The sequence below is a fragment of the Carassius auratus genome, chromosome 8 (genome assembly GCF_003368295.1).
Source record: "Carassius auratus strain Wakin chromosome 8, ASM336829v1, whole genome shotgun sequence".
NCBI classification, from domain to species: domain Eukaryota; kingdom Metazoa; phylum Chordata; class Actinopteri; order Cypriniformes; family Cyprinidae; genus Carassius; species Carassius auratus.
Genome location: NC_039250.1, coordinates 6,813,614 through 6,832,692, shown reverse-complemented (window position 1 = coordinate 6,832,692; position 19,079 = coordinate 6,813,614). Strand labels below are relative to the sequence as shown.

At 36.7% G+C, this 19,079-nt stretch overlaps 1 protein-coding gene across 4 annotated transcripts in view; it reads left to right on the top strand.

Annotated features, from left to right (window-relative positions):
• The window catches only part of bcar3 (BCAR3 adaptor protein, NSP family member), a 66,638-nt gene that overhangs the window by 19,255 nt on the left and 28,304 nt on the right, over window positions 1-19,079 (top strand). For 2 of the 4 annotated variants that reach the window (XM_026269366.1, XM_026269365.1), the window contains exon 4: window positions 14,585-14,930. In XM_026269366.1, the coding sequence (XP_026125151.1) occupies window positions 14,585-14,930 (346 nt within the window). Of the gene's footprint in view, window positions 1-3,917; window positions 4,189-14,584; window positions 14,931-19,079 lie in introns of those variants that run through there. The other 2 variants (XM_026269368.1, XM_026269367.1) reach the window with 2 other exon arrangements.

Below are 19,079 nucleotides of genomic sequence, written 5' to 3'. Positions count from 1 at the left end.
TATGTATAATCAAAACTTACTCCACCTCTGTTGAAGCTTTCCTTGTTTGGCTGAAATCATCAAGCCATCTTATTTTTTTTTTCTGTTTTAACCACCTGTGATATATACATTTTTACAATCCTGATAAAATATAATTATAAAATACTCTGAAATACATCACATGGAAGTAAAATGGGTTGACTCCACCCATTTTAACAAGTATGGTGTTAATTAGGTAATGTATATAGTGTTTTGTGTTCCAAGATTATTGTTAAGTGATCATGAGATGGATTGTCTGAGGGAAGAAACTGTTTCTGTGTCTGGCTATTCTGGTGCTAAAATCTTAATAAATTTCCTGCTGACAAAATCTCCAGAAAGTTGTTAAAATTAGATGAATGTGAATATGTTGTCTACTCTGAATACAGTCTATATCAATTCTCCTTCCTGGTAAAGATCATTTTACTTTCACTAGCCATATTTATCCAGAGACCTAGAATAGATTTGCACTTGTATAAGAAAGAATGTGGGGCTGGAATCGGACAAGCAGTCACCAGCGGCCACTTAGTCCATCAATATGACTGTGCTTGACCATGTATAAGTAGCAGCTAAACTCCATCTGATGACAGCTAGACTTTAAGCCGACAGGTCAGATGTAGCGGTGCTCACTGCTAAAAAGCCATTTGCCAGTGTTGGAAAATACCAGTCATGACAAGCAGATTCCACATCATGTTTATCTGAGGCACAGGCCATAAGATAAAGCTGGCAAGTTATTGCTCACATTTTAACATGGTTTTATCCAATAACACGGTTTAATACAGCTTTTTAATTATTCTTCCATGATACACAAAGATACACATGCTTGCACAAATAAGAATTTTGTAAAGACTTAAAATCTGATTTCAGTTAGTAAAATCAACAATTTTATGATTCAGAAAATGAGTCATGAGAGGAAATTCTGATTTTCTTGTTAAAAAAAACTTTGCCTGAATGATTACATGTTGTGGAATGGGGCAAGATAACATTTCATACTTTGATAACTGCTCTAACTCTCAGCCTTGGGTGGAACCAGTAAAAAAAGAGAGAGGCAGAAATAGATGAGCTTTATATCCCTTCTAAGGAACACTGTGACTGTTTGTGAGACACAGACTTTGTCTTGTGCTCATATTGATGCATTCCATTCCAAAATGTGTTTCTGTTCCTGTATGGAAACACATACCCGTATTTTTCGGACTATAAGTCGCACCTGAGTTTAAGTCGCATCAATCCAAAAATATGTCATGACGAGGAAAAAAAAACATATATAAGTCGCACTGGACTATAAGTCGCATTTATTTAGAACCAATCCAGTAATGTTTTCTCTTGGTTCATTTCTCTCGGTTCATGTCAAATTAATTTTGATAAGTAAGTCGCACCTGACTATAAGTCGCAGGACCAGCCAAACTATGAAATAAGTGCGACTTATAGTCTGGAAAATAAATACATAAAATAGTTCAATACAAAATTGCTTTCAAAATTGCTCACCAAGCTCCAAATCAAAGTAAAAATAGTTATTTGTCTGTTTACTGGTAACTTTATTTAGCCTGGTAATACCAGACTCTGCTACTTCACTTTGCTTCGTAGACAGAGTCTGGAATGGCATAATAGAGAAGTGTTTTCTCTCTCGCTAGGGGGCGCTTGTCTGAAGTTTAAAATCATTGGTTACCCGTAAGCCAATCAGATACGTTTAGTTATGACGTATGTTATGCCCCTGTACAGCCGCGAACCACAGACATCATGCATCGAACTCAAATCTATGATTGAACTTCCACTGTAAACGTCGTTCCGGTTTTCGATTTCTCTAACCTACAATGTAAAACTCGGCGCTTAGCATTTACGTCACGGCTCTCAGCCCGCCCTCTGTTCGTTGATTGGCCCGGCTGTTTCCAGACCGGTGGCAAACAGAAAGCTCTGACGCTGTATCAGACTGAGTACAGAAGTGAAATGAAATTGAGCGGAAGTAGGAAGCCTGACGTAGTCAGGCTAAACTTTATTAGAAACTGCAAGTTAATACTTATAATAACAGATTAACTCAATAATCACGTAATGACTCAACTGCAAGGAAAGGTAAGGAAAACAACTGCAAAAATGACATTGCATTATGGACACTTCTAAAAAAAAACAACAAAAAATAATAATATTTGAAGATGTCATTTTTATTTAATTTATTTATAATTTTCCTAATTCATGTCACCTAAAGAGTTTCAGAGAACTTTAAAAAAATATATATGATTTTTCTTTACTTTTAAAATAATTTGCACCAATGAATTGATAACAAATATTAAAGTGTATGAAAAAATATATAATTAAAATAGATTTCATGGCAACTTTATCATTGCTTTAAAAAGCTTATATTGTTACCAATGAGGTCAGAATATATCAAATGCACCATTACAAACAAACCATTATGTTTGAGGTGTTCTCATCTGTAACTGTGTCTTCTATTACCTGTTTGAATTTTGAGCTACTAGTCAAATTACTGAATCCAGTCCTCCAGTCAAAACTGCTCAGCTGGAGGCTGTATAGGTCCAGTCAGGCGGTCTGACTCCACGTCAAGGCGCCTAAGGTGATGGGATCATCAGATTAAAGCAAAGAATGTCTGCTCTCAATCATTGGCCTTATGGCATGATGGTAAATGCCATGAAATGGTAGAAGTGTGTCAAGCACTATAGATTGTGCACTACTGTTTATACCACAGTAGAGATATTGACATCAAATCAGCAGGCAGGACTGCTTTATGTTATTTACAGTATATGTGTAAGTTCCAATAAAGAAAATACAAGTCAAGGCGAAGAAGACCTTGTTATTAAAAGCAAGTAACTGTAACTGTTGTTAATGTGCAATTAGAATTTAGAGATTTACTTTATGTGAAGCTGTTTTACCAGACTTATCATTCGTTGTGGATATTGCTATCTTTGGTTGTGTCTGTACTACATTACTTGAGAACTCAAGGGCTGAACAAAACCGACATGTTGACAGATTCACCATAACTCTCCTTTATTAGTGATCTATTGCCCATGTCACATAATAAACGCTAAATTTCAAAGTGTGCATGTTTAATTGCATGGAGCTGAAGATTGATAACAGTGCTTTGAGTGGTATCTTTGACAGATATATATCTGTTTTCAGGACAATGTCTGGTTTTGACACTTGACAAATGGTACTCTAGGCAGGTGTGCTGTAACTTAAGGAGGCCCATTTCAATCCAGATGTATCCTTTTCAGTGTTTCTAGTGCACACACTTTGTAAGTAGTGAATTCATTGTTGTGTAGTGCTTAGGCACTTCTGGTATTTATATACAACCCTACAATACTAGAAATGTATAAAAATGGTTAGCTTTGGATCTGGATGTTTGCACAATGGTTTTCACAACACACCGACAGTAATTGAATGACATGTTCACCGCACTCTCATCAGACTTTACTCAGTTCACACCGCACCCCATCGCTCTGCCTGAATCATTCGGGAAGGAACTTTGCCTCCGTCATTTGTTATCATCCCACTGACAATGAAGAGGAATCCGAGGACAAAGAGATGGGAAATTCTGTTCCTCACAGACAACAGAAAAGAAGAGAAAAAACATTTAGCCATTCTGATTGACCTTTTCTGAAAAAGCATTGGTTGACAGTTAAATACATTTTTGACGACCATATTAGGTGTAAAATATCAATTTTTAGACTATTTTAAGTTTTAACATTGACATCTTTAGCATTCATTTGACACACAACACAGATGTGTAATACTTGTCCAAAAAGTTAACTTGAGCAAAGAAAGGCCAGTAATGTTTGGACTGGGCACATGAGAGAGGAGAGCGCTGCTGGGGGCAGGGGCTGGCTAGTCAGTTGTGAGATGACTCCATAAGTTCCGCCCATTGGAGAGGGTGTGACTGGCAAATCCAAATCACTCCCTTGGGGGCTGAACTAAGGAGAGAGAGTGAGCAGGCGAGAGAGGGACTTGGAGGAGATTGTAAGATTGCTTGGGAAACACCGGCACAGCTCATAGTGGGAGGTCAGTAGCAACATTATTTTTCACGTTCAACTTGTTGTCCATCAGGGTGAATCTGTGCGCTAGGTCGCTATGCTTGCTGTGGAACTGAGAAACTCTTACTAACAGACTGCACAAGGAGTATATTTCATAATTTGCACACTTGAAGAAGCTACAACCTTTAGCCAGGTAAGGGAAAAAAAATACAAATGGTTGTGGTACAGTTATTCAAATTTCCTCTAATTTTGTATTTATGTATGCATGTATCTATCTATCTATCTAGACTACATAAATTTCTATTATAATTTAAAAAATATAATGTAATTTTTTTTTTAACAAATAACGCTAAATATGATTGTCTAAGCTTGCGAATTGTGACACTTTGTGTGTTACATTCAGCAGCTGATAAGAGCTGATGTTAAGTGGGGTGTGTGTGTATTATAAAGTCTCACAGCAGCAGCATCTGTTGTCTTTTGAGTTGCTCATGTGGAAAAAAAAAGTGGTAGCCACTGCTGAGGACTTTAATAAATTTGTGATTAATATGTCACAAATCTCACTAGTTGACTCTCAGACTGAAAATAGCACTGCAGGTCACATCCTTGATGGGTAGCAGGGGGTTTGGGGCTTGACATCTCTTCTCACCCCTTCCTGCTCAACAAAAGAATGGTCCATTAGAAATTGGCAGTTATTGTGTGACTATAGTAGTCTATGAATATGAATGTATAACAAGAACAACTATCAATGAGTGTATTACCTGTACAACAAAACACTATTTTATCAAAAACAGCTCATTTAAAAAACAAACAAATTCATGTTTAAATATAAAACCTTAGTCACCTTAATGTCAAAATGTACACAGATAAACATGTTTAATAACTTCTTAAATATCCAGCAGAGAAAGCGGGACCCTTTTTGTTTTGGCCTTATTCTGTCCTCCCATCGTTGCTCTTGGTGTTTGTTTGTTTATGGTGTTTTCCGCTCAACATGCTCATAATAGTAATTAGGGAGCAGCCGTGTTTCATGTGATTGGACTGGAAGATCTTAAAGATCTACTTTTAGCACGTAGACCTGAGAGAGACGGATCTGACTGCTGGCTCCAAGCCTTCAGTGAATGGGCGTGTGGTGTATTCACACGTCTGTATGCATTTCCATACTTCCTATTCTGATAAGCCTTAGTGCTGGGACTGCGTAATGAACTGCTCAGGCCTTATTTGTGGCTGTTGACTACTGGTACAGGAGTCCGAGTTGAAGCAGAAAGTGTTGCGTCTGTCATGGGGGCGGAGGAGAGATGTTGATGTACTGTTGCCCATATGTTCCTCTCTCTGTGTGCAGCTGAGTGGTCTACATTGGGTTGTTTTGTCTCCTGTTGCTTTACTGCTATTGTCAGTGACAATGGGACCCTCAATCAATGAGACAAACACAGTGATGTCATAGAGGAAGTACTAGAACTCTCACTCTAAAAATGTAGACCAATGGTCTTAACTGCTTTTGCTTCAAGAGTACTACCGTTGAAAAGTTTGGGGTCAGTGTCATTTTTTATTTTTTGATGATGACAAATACAGTAAAAAAAAAAAATAGTGAAATTATGAGAAATCATTTTAATGCTGATTTTGTTCTCATGCAACATTTCTTACTATCAATGTTTGAAATTGCTGTTATGTTTAAAGGGGTCATATGATGCCATTTAAAGTCTTCCTTTCTCTTTGGAGTGTTACAAGCTGATTGTGCATAGATAAGATCCCTGAAGTTGCAAAAACTAAAGTCTCGAGACCGAAGAGATATTCTTTATCAAATTTCTTTATTAACATCCCCCCCCCTCCACACACACACACACCAAAACGGCTCGTTCAGACGCGCCTCCACATGTCTACGTCACTATGTGGATATATTTGCGTAATGCCACCCAAATGTTCACGCAGAGAAAGAAGGTGTGGTTTCAGTAAACACAGTTAGTGTTGAATCAGCTTTGTCAGGGAGATGCTGTGTGTATCTAGGCAAAAGCACTTTATTTGGCCTTCTGAAAGTAGATGCATTTAGGAATTAGCAACACATTTTATGAACGACCGTTTTGTGAACCTAGGAGATAAAGTAATTCTGACTTCACTACGACAATCTGGCACTTCTGAATCAGCTACTGTATGTTTTGTTATTAGTTTAAGTATTTGCTATTGAATGTTCAAATGCGAGTTTTGTGCAACTTGTGTGTGTGTGTGTGTGTGTGTGTGTGTGTGAGAGAGAGAGAGAGAGAGTTATTATGCAATTATGGAAAGGGGCCGTTACATTTCCGATGAGTACTTGTGGTGTTCGCCCAATCACAGTGCACTGGGTCAGTTGGCCAATCAGAGCAGACTGCACTTGTCGGAAGGAGGGTCTTTGTAGAAAACGACGCGTTTGAGAGAGGCGGGGCATAGAGGACCTACAATAATGTACAGTATTTGAAAAATAATGCTTCTATTTACATTAAAGCATGTCACCATATTCTGTTACACCAAATACACAAAATGATGATCTTTAAAAAAGCATCATATGACCCCTTTAATATTAACTTCTTTAAAGGGATATTTCGACCCAAAATGAAAATTCTGTCATTAATTACTCAACCTCTTGTTGTTCCAAACCAGTAAGACCTCTGTTCTTCTTTGGAACACAAATTAAGATATTTTTGATGAAATCAGAGAGTTCTCTGACCTTGCATAGGCAGCTATGAAACTGCAATGTTCCCAGACCGAGAAACGTAGGAAGGACATCAGTAAACAGTCCATCTGACACCAGTGCCTCTACTTCAATTTTGCAAAGCTATGAGAATACTTTTTGTGCACAAAGAAAACAAAAAACTATTTATTTAACAATTCTTCTCTCCTAGTTACCTTCTGCTATTTTGAAGAGTACCAAGATGCGTGCGCATTTTCCCCAGAATGTAATCAGTGTTATTTACGTTCACTAGAAAGCATGCTCATTAATGATGGTACTCTCCAGAATGGTGGAAGACATTGACGTGGGGGAGAAGAATTGTTGAATAAAGTTTCTGAATATTTTTGTTTCTGGGTCTAGGAATATTGCTGTTGCATTGCTGTCTATGCAGGGTCAGAAAGCTCTCCAGTTTCATAAAAAATATTTTAATTTGTGTTCCGAAGATAAACGAATGTCTTACGTTTTTGGAACGACAAGGGGGAGAGTAATTAATGACAGAATTTTCATTTCATTTTCATATCCCTTTAAAAGAAATCTTACTGATCCTACTTTAAATTATTGTAATATTAAGTTTCAGGGGCTACTTTATATTCATATTTTAATGCGAAATGTGATAAAATGTGTACTTGTCTTGTCTGTGCAAAGTTATAATCCAATTTTCAACTTCTGTCGACAATTTAAAGCTGCTATAACTGGTTACTTTCACATGATCCATGCAGGGATACCAGAAAGGGATGTGACCTATGACATGACTACAGGAATAATGTCAAAATAACCATTCGTTAATTTCCCTATAATAATCCCACCACTAAAAGGACAACTCAGACAGCTTCACAAAACATAACTTTCTGCAGTAATCATGATATCAAACATCTTAACTTGTATTAACCTTATACAGAATAGTGTTGTATTAAACACTATTCTTTTAACTTATGTATGAACTGTGGTTCTATAATGCAGTGGTTGGTTCTTTTTGAACTTCAGAATGTGTTCTCCACTCCTTCAGGCCATCATGGTTGATGCATGGTTGTGTGTTAAGAGCTCTTTAAACCCTACACTACACTTGCTCTCCTCTCACTCGAGTCTTTGTGTTCCAAAAGCAGGTTTGAATTAATTAAAGGAGAACTGCTTTATTCACGAGATTCCCACCAACTCCTGTGGGGGATGGCTGGACGGTGAAAGGGCCTGAGTGAGAATAGTCATCTTGTTGTTTTGAAATGCGCAGAGAATTCTCCTCCTTCATGTGTTTAACCTTTTTGCTCTGAGAGTCAGAGCTCTTTGAAAACTGTTTGTACTGCATGCACATTTTGAGTATGACAAAAACTCTGTGTGACTTTGACTGTGATTGTTTTTGTACACAGTACAATTCCTACATCTATACCCCTTCAATACCTTTGCATAATTACCTCAGGATAATCCTTTTCAAACAACTTGAAATGAGAAAGCAATAGGTTTTTATCAAAAACACAACGAGTTTTGTGAAAGACGATACTAAAAAGACAATTAACCTGCATAAAATATCAACTAGGAGGACCACACTGAAACTCAGCCAAGTATGGTGACCCATACTCAGAATTTGTGCTCTGCATTTAACCCATCCGAAGTGCACAAACACAGAGCAGTGAACACACACACACACACACACACACACACACACTGTGAACACACACCCAGAGCAGTGGGCAGCCATTTATGCTGCAGCGCCCAGAGAGCAGTTTGGGGTTCGGTGCCTTGCTCAAGGGGTATTGAAGGTGGAGAGAGAACTGTACATGCACTCCCTCTACCCACAATTCCTGCCGGCCCGGGACTCGAACTCACAACCTTTCAATTGGGAGTCCGACTCTCTAACCATTAGGCCACAACTTCCCTGTTGAGACTTTCAAGGTAAACGGTGACTGATAACGGATCAGGTATTGACAGCAAGGGCATAGGGGTTTGCTTTTGACATTGCTGGGGACATAAACCTAAGCCAACCCCTACCCCCCATCAAATCACATTATATTTGTCCCAAATTATGCTAGGCTGGAAGATTGTGTGTCTTTCAGCACAACCTTTGTCTTTCTGTCAATATGTTTTATATAGAGAGCTAATAATAGCCACAGATTGCACTTTGTCTTTCCGTTTGCTCTGTTTTGTTAAACACTGTACTCCAAACTCATCAATGCAGCTTTGTTCATTTGTGAAATGAGCTTTTATATGAACTGTTGTGAACTGCTGTCTTGAACTGGGGTTGTACGACTGGGTCCTGTTTGAAATTGTTTCATCTGTATGTTCGTTCTATTTATTTATTTGTGCTATTTACACAATGTTTACGTTTTTTCAAGTTTGTAGGTGTCAAGGTACAGAAACCGAATAATTAAATGTAAAATAACACTGGATAGTCTTCACTGTAAAATTAATATAGTCAAACCAAAATGTATCCAGACACTTTCAACATTATCACGGTTATTTGCTATAGTTTAGAAAATGGTAACAAAATATGACAAGAACTCAGAATTAAACTGTGTCAGAACAAATTCATCTTGATAATGTCAGATAACTTTGATAGAAAGGTATGTAATGGATTACAATCAAACAAAACTTCAGACAACTGTTAGTTTGACAATATCTACACAACTATCAATAGTCTGTTGACAAATTACCAAGCAATACTTAATTATGTTCAGTCTGTGGTGTAAAAAGGTTGCATTAGAAATTAAAGAAAAAACATGTAAACAAAACATGGTCAGGTCGAAGTGTCTGAATCATTTTTGGTCCCAGATTTTTTTCTATGTCACTGGTAGTAAACAGTATGAATATTTTTTGGGTATAATATTTCAGAGTTTATTTTATTTTGCTATACTCACTTATATAAATTAACTATAGTGTCCTGTACCCACTAGAAAAACATATTAAAAATTATTTCTGGTGTCTGAATAATTTTTGGTTTGACTGAGGATTAATTCTTGTTAAAACTATAAAGTAATTCAGTCAACAGCAGTGAGTGATTTTCTTTATTTTCTTGGATTAACATTAAGGACACCGACAACAGCTAGTAAATTTGGCACTGTCACTTTAAGAGACAATGCATCCAATATAATGATACCCATCCAATTTCTTTCTCCACTGTTTACTATGACTTTAGACATAACTAACAGTTTTTTCAAACACACTCCAAGACGGGTATTTTGACACAATTTTGCATGTATTTGTCGTTACAAGAGCAAGAATATTTATTTATTTTGGCAGTTATTGTGTGACTATAGTATGCTATGAATATGAATGTATAATAAGAACAACTATCAATGAGTGTATTACCTGTACAACAAAACACTATTATATCAAAAACAGCTCACTTAAAATACAAACAAATTCATGTTTAAATATAAAACCTTTATTTATTGAATGATTGGTTGAATCATTGACTCGCTCATTAAAACAGTTACTTGCCGCCACCTACTGGTGGTTAGTTTCATATTCAAAAGTATAATTTCATTATTCCATTATTTCGGAATAAATGATTAAATGATGACAGAATATTTTTTGGGCAATTATCCTAATAATGTGTCCAAGCCATTCGAGAAAAAGAATAAGATAATGGCTTTCCTGGAGAACAAAGACACTTTAACATTCCCAGACATGACATTGTATTAGCCAGAGGCAAATAGATGTGTTTGATATAGAGGATGATGTCAGCCAGCATCCAGCTGTGCTTTGCAGTATTGAGAGACAAAGAGACAGAGAACAGGCTACTGTGATTGACACTTTAGAGTGAGGTCATATGACGGCATGTCAGTCTAGAATAAAACAAGCACTTGAGAAAGAACTGGATAATCAATGGGGAGTGTAAAGAGAAAATAGTAGAGCAAAGAATTAATTAAGAACCGTTTAATGTGCATTTTGCATATTCATGACCTCTGGGGAGGAATTGAAATTTAATGGTTTAATTGTTTAGCATATGTAATCTAGAGCCACAGGGGACTCGTTTCTGCATTTCTGCAAGGCTGACAGCTGTCTCTCTGCCTCACTGCATGCTGAAATGTTGAAAATTACACCATGCAGAGCTCTTAGACACCATGTTAGCCTACTGTGGCCTTTTGACCTGGGCTGAGAGCAGGGAAATCACTTATGTTTCAGATTCCTATTACACAGAGTAGTTTATGTAAGAGTTACAAATAACAGGGACATTTTACATTATAGTGTCCATGTTACGTGTTGCTTCTATTAATATACTAAACAATATCAGACATTGCTTTGGCTATATCTTTTAAACTATTAACCATGTATTGTTTTTACAGAGAAAAACTTGTCCTGAGGTTATACTATGGGGACTGTGTGAATAATAATCTAGGTAAGAGTAGCTGAATTAAAGTAAAAAAAAAAATGGATTTTAATTATTTAAAAGTATGAAGTAAAAAAAACTGATGAAATTGGTAAGACTGGAGATTTTCTCATGTTTGTCTGTGACTGAACCAGATTCAAGTTCATCCATCCTAGACAATGGGTGTAATTTAAAAACACTGATTTATTTTTTTAAGATGACTTGAGACTAATGATGAAGTATAGTGTTTGACCAGAACCAAATGACCAGAGCCAATTACACTGAAATAAATTTGGCTGTTTAAATGCACATTAATATGATTGGATTTCCTTGTTACCTCAGTAAGGCCTCATTTCTTATAGAGGTAAAAGCTTAAGAGATTATTTTGACCAACAATAAAAATGGTCATGTCATTCTAAATCTGTAAGAATTCTAAATCTGACTTTATTTCTTATGTTTCCTTTACAATAAACATTTGTATGATGAATTTTAAAAGACATGAGGGTGAGTAAATTATGAAAAAAATAGCATTTTTCAGTGACCTATACCTTTAAAATTACAATCACCTGTGAAATATATACATTGAGGGAAAGATTTAAAATCATATCTTTGAAATGGCCTCCTTCAGGGATCCGGAGGGTCTGCCCCAGCTTATTCCACTCCATGTTCCTATTTTTATTTTTAGAAATGTCACAGTTGCCATCCTAAAATCAGTGGTGTATATGAGTATTATGACTCAGACCCCTCGCTTCCCCCGACACAGGAAGAACAGATCTGCCTTCTCAAATGAGCATGACTATCCCTCACACTCTGAGACATGTGAGACAAATTAATCTGAAACCAACAGGGGATTCCTGACTAGCCAGTATGATAACTCAGTAACACTGATCTGTGGATTTTAATGTCTCCTAGCCATTACACACCACATGAAAACAGCACCAGTGAATGAAGTTTCATGTTTCAGGGCCCCGGGACAGTGCACAGGTGCTCCAGGTGCATAAATATACAGCTCCGGCTTCATAACACTGCAAAGTGCCCTGATCAAACCATTAAAAACCCGCTGTGTGGATCTAGTCATTATACACCAGAACACCCAGAATGTGAAAAGAATTACATAAACACAAATAAAAAAGTGATTTACAGGTGTATGACAGGCGTAGGCTGATTAAGTGCATATATTTTCTTATCCTTTAAGAACAAAATATTCTAAGCTATACACCCAGCCCAACTGTTACTGTGACAAACTGAAAAACAACATTAAATGAGCACAGTCACATGATAAGCTGATTCAGGACGTTGGTGGTCATGAATGAGTAGATCTGTGGGGTGGAGGTGACTCTGGTTAGTTTGTAGGTTCAAACACCCCAGCAGGGCTTTACCAGGGAGTTTCCATGTCTTTCCACTCTCTTCACATATGCTTGTGCAAGGGACCAAAATTACTCTTTGGGAAAAAAAATTGTTCTGTTAAAAAAAATGTTGCTTATTTGCAACAAACACATGTCAGTGTGTCCCAGCAGTGCTGCACGGTTATGACAAAAACTTAGTTATTTTCTCTTCTTTTTATGACTATTAATCTCAAATTTTACATTAACATTAAAATATGTATTTTCTTTGTGACATCTATGCCATAGTTTTTATATATGCTACACATTCAAAATAAGAACTCTGTTTCTGAAATCATTTATTGACTTTTTATAAATCAGTAAATCAAGATACTCCTTAAATTAACATTAGCCCTTGTGGCAGATAACAAAACAATAATTTATATTTTAAATATATTTAAAAAAAAAACTACGTGACAATACTAAAACACTCCTATTATAACAATATAACTATATATTTTTATTACTGTATCGCTATAATCAACTAAGCTGTCTACACTGCAGAATAAATCTTATTCAGCTTGTGTCTACATCTTGTTGATTATGATGAGTGCAGGTCTAATTCACAGAATCACACAAGTGTTAATATTACAATGAAAACATTACAATGGGTGCTTTTGTTAATCTTAATGTCAGGAATGGTGCCATATTTAGTTCAAGTGTTAAATAATATTAAAACAAAGACCTTCTCTGAGTATTATTCCACTTGATCTATTCCTAACAATTTGATTCACTTACATTGCTTACAGCAGATAAATAAACAGTGAGGGAGGGACATTCTACAATTATATTGGGCATCTTATGTTTTTTAAATGAATCAAGATGTTTTATTTACTCACTAAAGCCAAATTTCAGTCACATTTGAAGCTCGGTGAGTGTTCATTTTGGACCTGGGATGCACTGCAAACTATGAGAAAACACGAAATGTTATTATTATGTAACATAAAAAATATGAGCTGCTAGTCCAGAACTTAATGCACAGCTACATGTAGCAGAGAAAGAACATTTGGGGGCCAGTGGTGGTGAGGAAAGAGATGAGGTCATGCCAGACTTTAAACAGAAGCGCTGTCAGGGTCCAATATTGAGTTTCACTTGTCACAAAAGAGACAAAAGAGGGTGACGGCAACACCCGCTCTGCTGTGTGCATGTGTGCTCCGAATAACCCTAACAGCGCTCTTTAATTGGGTCAACACGTACACACACTCATCCAGCGTCTGGGTCATTGAACTCCCACAGTTTTCTCTTAATTTGAAGCCCCTCAATAAACATAAGAAAGTCAAGGAATTATGGACACCAGTGGTGCTGTTAAAAAAAAAAAAAAGCCGTTGAATATTAGCATACCGGATTTGAGTCACATGAATGAGGAAATGTAGATTTTTTTTTTGGTGGGGTTAACTATTCCTTTGAAAGCTCAACAGAAAGTGTGATGCCATCAAATCTCCATCATCATCATCTGTAATTCCATAAAATCAGTCTCCACTTTCACTGCACCAATTAGTGGTCTTTGTGCGTCTGTGGAATGCTGAAGTAAACATGAGTTTGGAGACAACAAGGGAAGATCCTTATCTGCACCTCTTATGGTCAGACTGAACGGAGTTCCCTGTCTTTGAGAGTGATGTCTGTATATTGTTTGTGTCTGTTGCTGCCAGGAGACACGTCTATCAAACAGTGATGCCTTCCAACTTACCTGTGCCATAGGGCACACATGGCAGGAGGTTTCGTATAAACACTAGCTGTTGATAGCACCTCAATGAAATGTCAGAACAAATAACACCCAGTAGCATTTGCCATATCTGTGTTGTTAATTATAGATACAGCCTAAACACAGACTCACAGACTACTGCCAGTTATTACAAGCAACAAAAAAAAATGTTTAGCAAGGACACAATAAATTGATTAAAGGTGAAAAGTAAGAATATTAAATTAGTCTATTCATCAAATAATCTTGAAAAATGTATGAACGGTTTCCAACATTAGAAAAAATGTATCAAGCACTAAATTTAGCAAATTATAATGATTTCTGAAGGATCTTGTGACACTGACTGGCTGCTGAAAATTCAGTTTTGCCATTACAGGAGTAATTACATTCGAAAAAATATAAAAATAGAAAACATTTATTTTGAACTGTAATAATAATATTTCATAAAATTTTTCCTTTATATCTTTTTTGCAGACTATCCATGTAATGTTGTCTTTTTTTACCATTATACAGAGCTGAGGATGATGGCAGAAGGGAGGTTTTCTAGTCTGCCCAGGAACATGCACATCGGGCGCCAGTGTCCTCTCGCATCTTCTATGGATCTGCTGAGCTCACGGCCTGCCATGGCCGAGACGCCGGTCAGCGGCTACCAGGGAGTCTCCATCCATGGTACCCTGCCTCGCAAGAAGAAGAATGGCTCTGGTTCGTCTGTGAAGCAGTGGGAGATGAATGGAAATATGGGGTCATCAGTAGCACCATACCCAGGCCGATATCGCCTTCCACCATCACCGCTCATACACAACATTATCGAAGAACACCAGGCTTTCCATTCAGACAGAAAGAGCAGCTTCACATCTAGGTAAGAAACACAGTACTTCCACACGCCTGTCCTCTCTCAGTGATTCAAACGCAACATAGCTCTACAGCACCTGCAAAAACCTCACAATCTTTGCAAAGAATTCAAGTTACCCATTTGTTCAGGTGTTGCTATTCTATGGACTTGTCAGTCTCAATGTGAATGCGCCTTTAAATAAATAGGAAGTAACATGTAATATCAAAAAACACATTCCCAGTTCATGAAATCATAATACTGCTCTTTCCCAGCTTAGAGCAATGTTGCTTTCAGATACATAGTCAAGATTAAGGTCAAGGTTTATTTAGGTGAAGGTTGCCACAACAGCAACTTAACCTGCCTGTTCAGGACAGCTTATGTTCTTTAACTAAGTACACTACATCTAAAACCCACCAAATGACAGCGTGACAGTGAACTTGCCAAATTGGTCACTTTTCTGATTAAATACTATAATAATATTATATTAAATAATATTAAATGAATACGATCAAGACTTTTAGATCTCAAAATTGGCTGAATAGCTATACATCTCATTAATATACATATACATTTTCCTCATGTGCAGATTGTCAGATTATGGAATAGGACTGATTAGCAAGAACAGATTACATTTGACAAAAATGCTACAATACTATTACACCATGTCCTAATCATGACAATGCAACAATTGATAAAAGAACTTGTGTTTTGCCCGGTTAGGGTTATGGGACATTAGGAGCTCAGTTGGATTACCGTTTACCTTTAGAACAATGTGTTATGAATTAAATGCCATATTATATAATGGGTTATAAAATGTCATCTACTGTCATCTGTTTAACAATCAAACTTAATAGTTTCTAAATTATGGTTTGTGAACCCACATGGGTTGCTTATTTTTGGTATATAAAAATTACATACAGTACTTTACTAAAATATAGCCTTATAAAGTGATTTTGATGCAAAGGTGAACTCAGTCAAGAGCTAGTACAGTATCACTTGGCACCCTAAAACTGCTATTACCCTTTGCTAGCATTTATTTGTACATAGTAATTTGATTTGAATATCCTCTATGCTTCGGCTTTATTTTTTACAGTAACATATCACCCCTTTGTTTTGGCTAGTGATTTAATAAGTTGGCCATCAGTTCAACTCAATCCCGTTAACTTTACTGTCTTCAGAAAATAGCACAACTGAGATAATAATCATAAAATACAAGCTGCAGCTGGCTCAGACTCATGTCCAGGACTGTCTCCATCACTGTGTCTTGTCTCTCTTTTTCACTGTATACCTAGATCTTTGCCATAGCTCTGGGCCTGTTTAGCTATATCACCCTTACTGGCTGTCTCATCTTATCACAGTCAGCAACAAAGACGTTTGCATCTGTCCCGTATTTACACATACTAACTTAACAGGTAATATCTCACCCTCAACAAAAGACCTGGAAGATATAGTAAAGTAATCTGTCTGGCGCTGTAGACAGTGTTACAGATTATAAAGGGCACCTTCCACAAACATGGCACAAAATAAGTCATGAATTATATTATAATTTTTTCTTAAGAAATAATCATAAACCTAAAACTAAATGTTAAATGAACAATCTTTTTGTTAGTTTATAAATGTATATTTCCGATAAATTACAGAATTAAAAAATTAAATATAATCAAAATTTAAATAAATATGATTAAAGCATGATCATTTAATTGTTAATTAAAAATACAAAATACTTATTACTTCTAAATTAAAAATCAATTCAATAGATGAAATAATTTTCTGATCTTAATTTTTGTTGTATGATAGTTGATGTAACATATCTAATATGTTTCACAAAAAAGAATCCAGGTAAACAAAATAAAAACATAGGATTTATGTGGAAAGTGCCAAAGAGAAACAGTTTCCACAACTGAAACAGTGTGCAGACCTTAAGACAAAACATTGATAACTCGAGTTGCTGTTAACATCTTCAGCATGTACTTTTACCAGAAGCACCTCAGGAAATTTAGACAGACTAAATAGTGGCTTTTATAAAAACAGTTTTAAGTGTAACTGTGTGATTGTGTGTCTGTTGAGGCGTAGGGGTGTGTTTGGGTTTCCGTATCCCAGTAAGCCACATCTGTCCCTTGACATTTGAAGGTTACCTAATATTACACTAGTATTTCACAGCAACAAAGCTCACTGAGATATGGGAGGTGAAAAATGACCACAGCACACAAAAGAAGCTGCTCTGGGCTGGCAGCAAGGTTAGCAATGACCTCTCATAGCGGCCCAGTCACCATAACAACACCTTATTGCGACTCTGCGTGACACATGGAAAAAGAAATAGGTAGAACATAATCACTGAGAGAGAGAGAGAGAGAGAGAGAGAGAAAGAAAGAGAGGCACCAGCATAGAAAAGGATTGACACTTCTCATTATCAACAATGGACCTACATTGAATCAGCCCAGAAGCAATGACTAGCTTACTCCTGGATGACTTTCTTACATTAGATTTATCAGAGTTGGAGACTTGGATGGCATTGTGATTAAATGCCAACCTCCTAAACGTCTGGCTGCTGAATGCTTCACCAGTTTGAGTGTCTGCCTGCAGGCAAATAGTCAGATGAGACAAGATGCCTGTAGGTTTTGTTTCTAGGACTGAAACATTTTATCTTTTATGAAACATCAAGGTGCTTTGCTTTACTACCTGCATGTGTGAGGCAGCTGTTCTAACACAGACACACACAACTCTTCGCAGGTTATAGTGAGGACTGTAGATTTATAGCTTGACCGAGAGATGAAAGAATTTTTGAAGACAGATTGGAATAGAGATCGAGATAAAAACACAAAGAGAGAGACAAAGGGAGAGAATGAGACAGCTGAAAGAGATGCAGGAGCAACAGTGCCATTTGATTTACTTGTTAAAGCTGATTAAAGTTGTTCTAGTTGTTGACAGAATCCACTCAACACCCTCATAACTACATGGCCTCGTCTCTGAGCATGCCAAAATGATCTTTGGTTCTGTCAGCCAAATGATAGAAATGACACATGGTAAACATTAAACTAAACAATCAAATGATTAAACAGTTTTAACTCTCTGATGGAAAGATATCAGCCATTTCCTGGTGTTGTACTGCTATAATCACAATGAATCAGCCATCACTTTGTCATCACATCTCCATTGTGCAGTATACAGGGTAATAAGATCGCTCATGTGAGTAAATGTACCCGTTTACTTAATAATGTAGTATTGTAAAAATTATAATTATAAAGTTTGCAAAATAGTTTAGAAAAAGTGCCACCTATCTTTCATTTTCAAGACATCAACCGTATTATTGGTTATAAATGAACTCACATGAGAGTTTTTTACTGTTAACTAAAAGGACAAGTATTCCATGTAGTCATTTAATTAAATTGAGGTCATGAATAGTTGACAAGAAATGCATAACAGTAATGACAGTTGATAGTTTACATGACATGCAAAAAAAGTAATGATATCAATGCCCTGCATGTGCTGGCAAACTCAGGTCTTTGTTGGGCCGTCTGGTATTATTCTGTAACTTTATTAGGGTTGCTAAGCTCAACGGAACCCAAACATTCCATCCAGACTACCAGGTGGCCCAAAGGATTTCCTTCTGCCACACAGTTCTGCTGATGTGACGTGAAACAGTTTTTGTTGGAGTCTCTTCCACTCTCTTTCCTCTCACACACCCATTTACCTTACATAAAACTATATTTAATCCACATCCTAAATCTGCATGAAGAAGGAAATCCTTTGCACTTTGAGGTAAATACTGTAAATAAATACAAAATAAAGCATAAATATAAAATTAATTACAGTTTTTACCTTATTTTAAAATGTTGTCCCCAAATGGTAATCAAACTTCCTCACACATAGGAAGGTAGGTTTGTACGGTATAGTCATAGGTCATCTCCAATTTACTCATTGGGTAACACAGCTTAACCACAGACACATCTTAGAATTCATGCCATAGTTTACACTAATTAGAACAATCACATCTATGGCCTGAATTCCTACTGAAACTCCCTAAAGTCCCTAGTGAACTTGACTGGTATCGGTTCACTGCCCCTGTCGTCTTGGCTGTGAACTGCCTTTGATTTATGACTTTCGATGTGTGGGTAATTTTTTGGGAGTGTTGCATGTCAAATGTCCCATTTCTCTCCTTTGGCTTAAGTATTATGA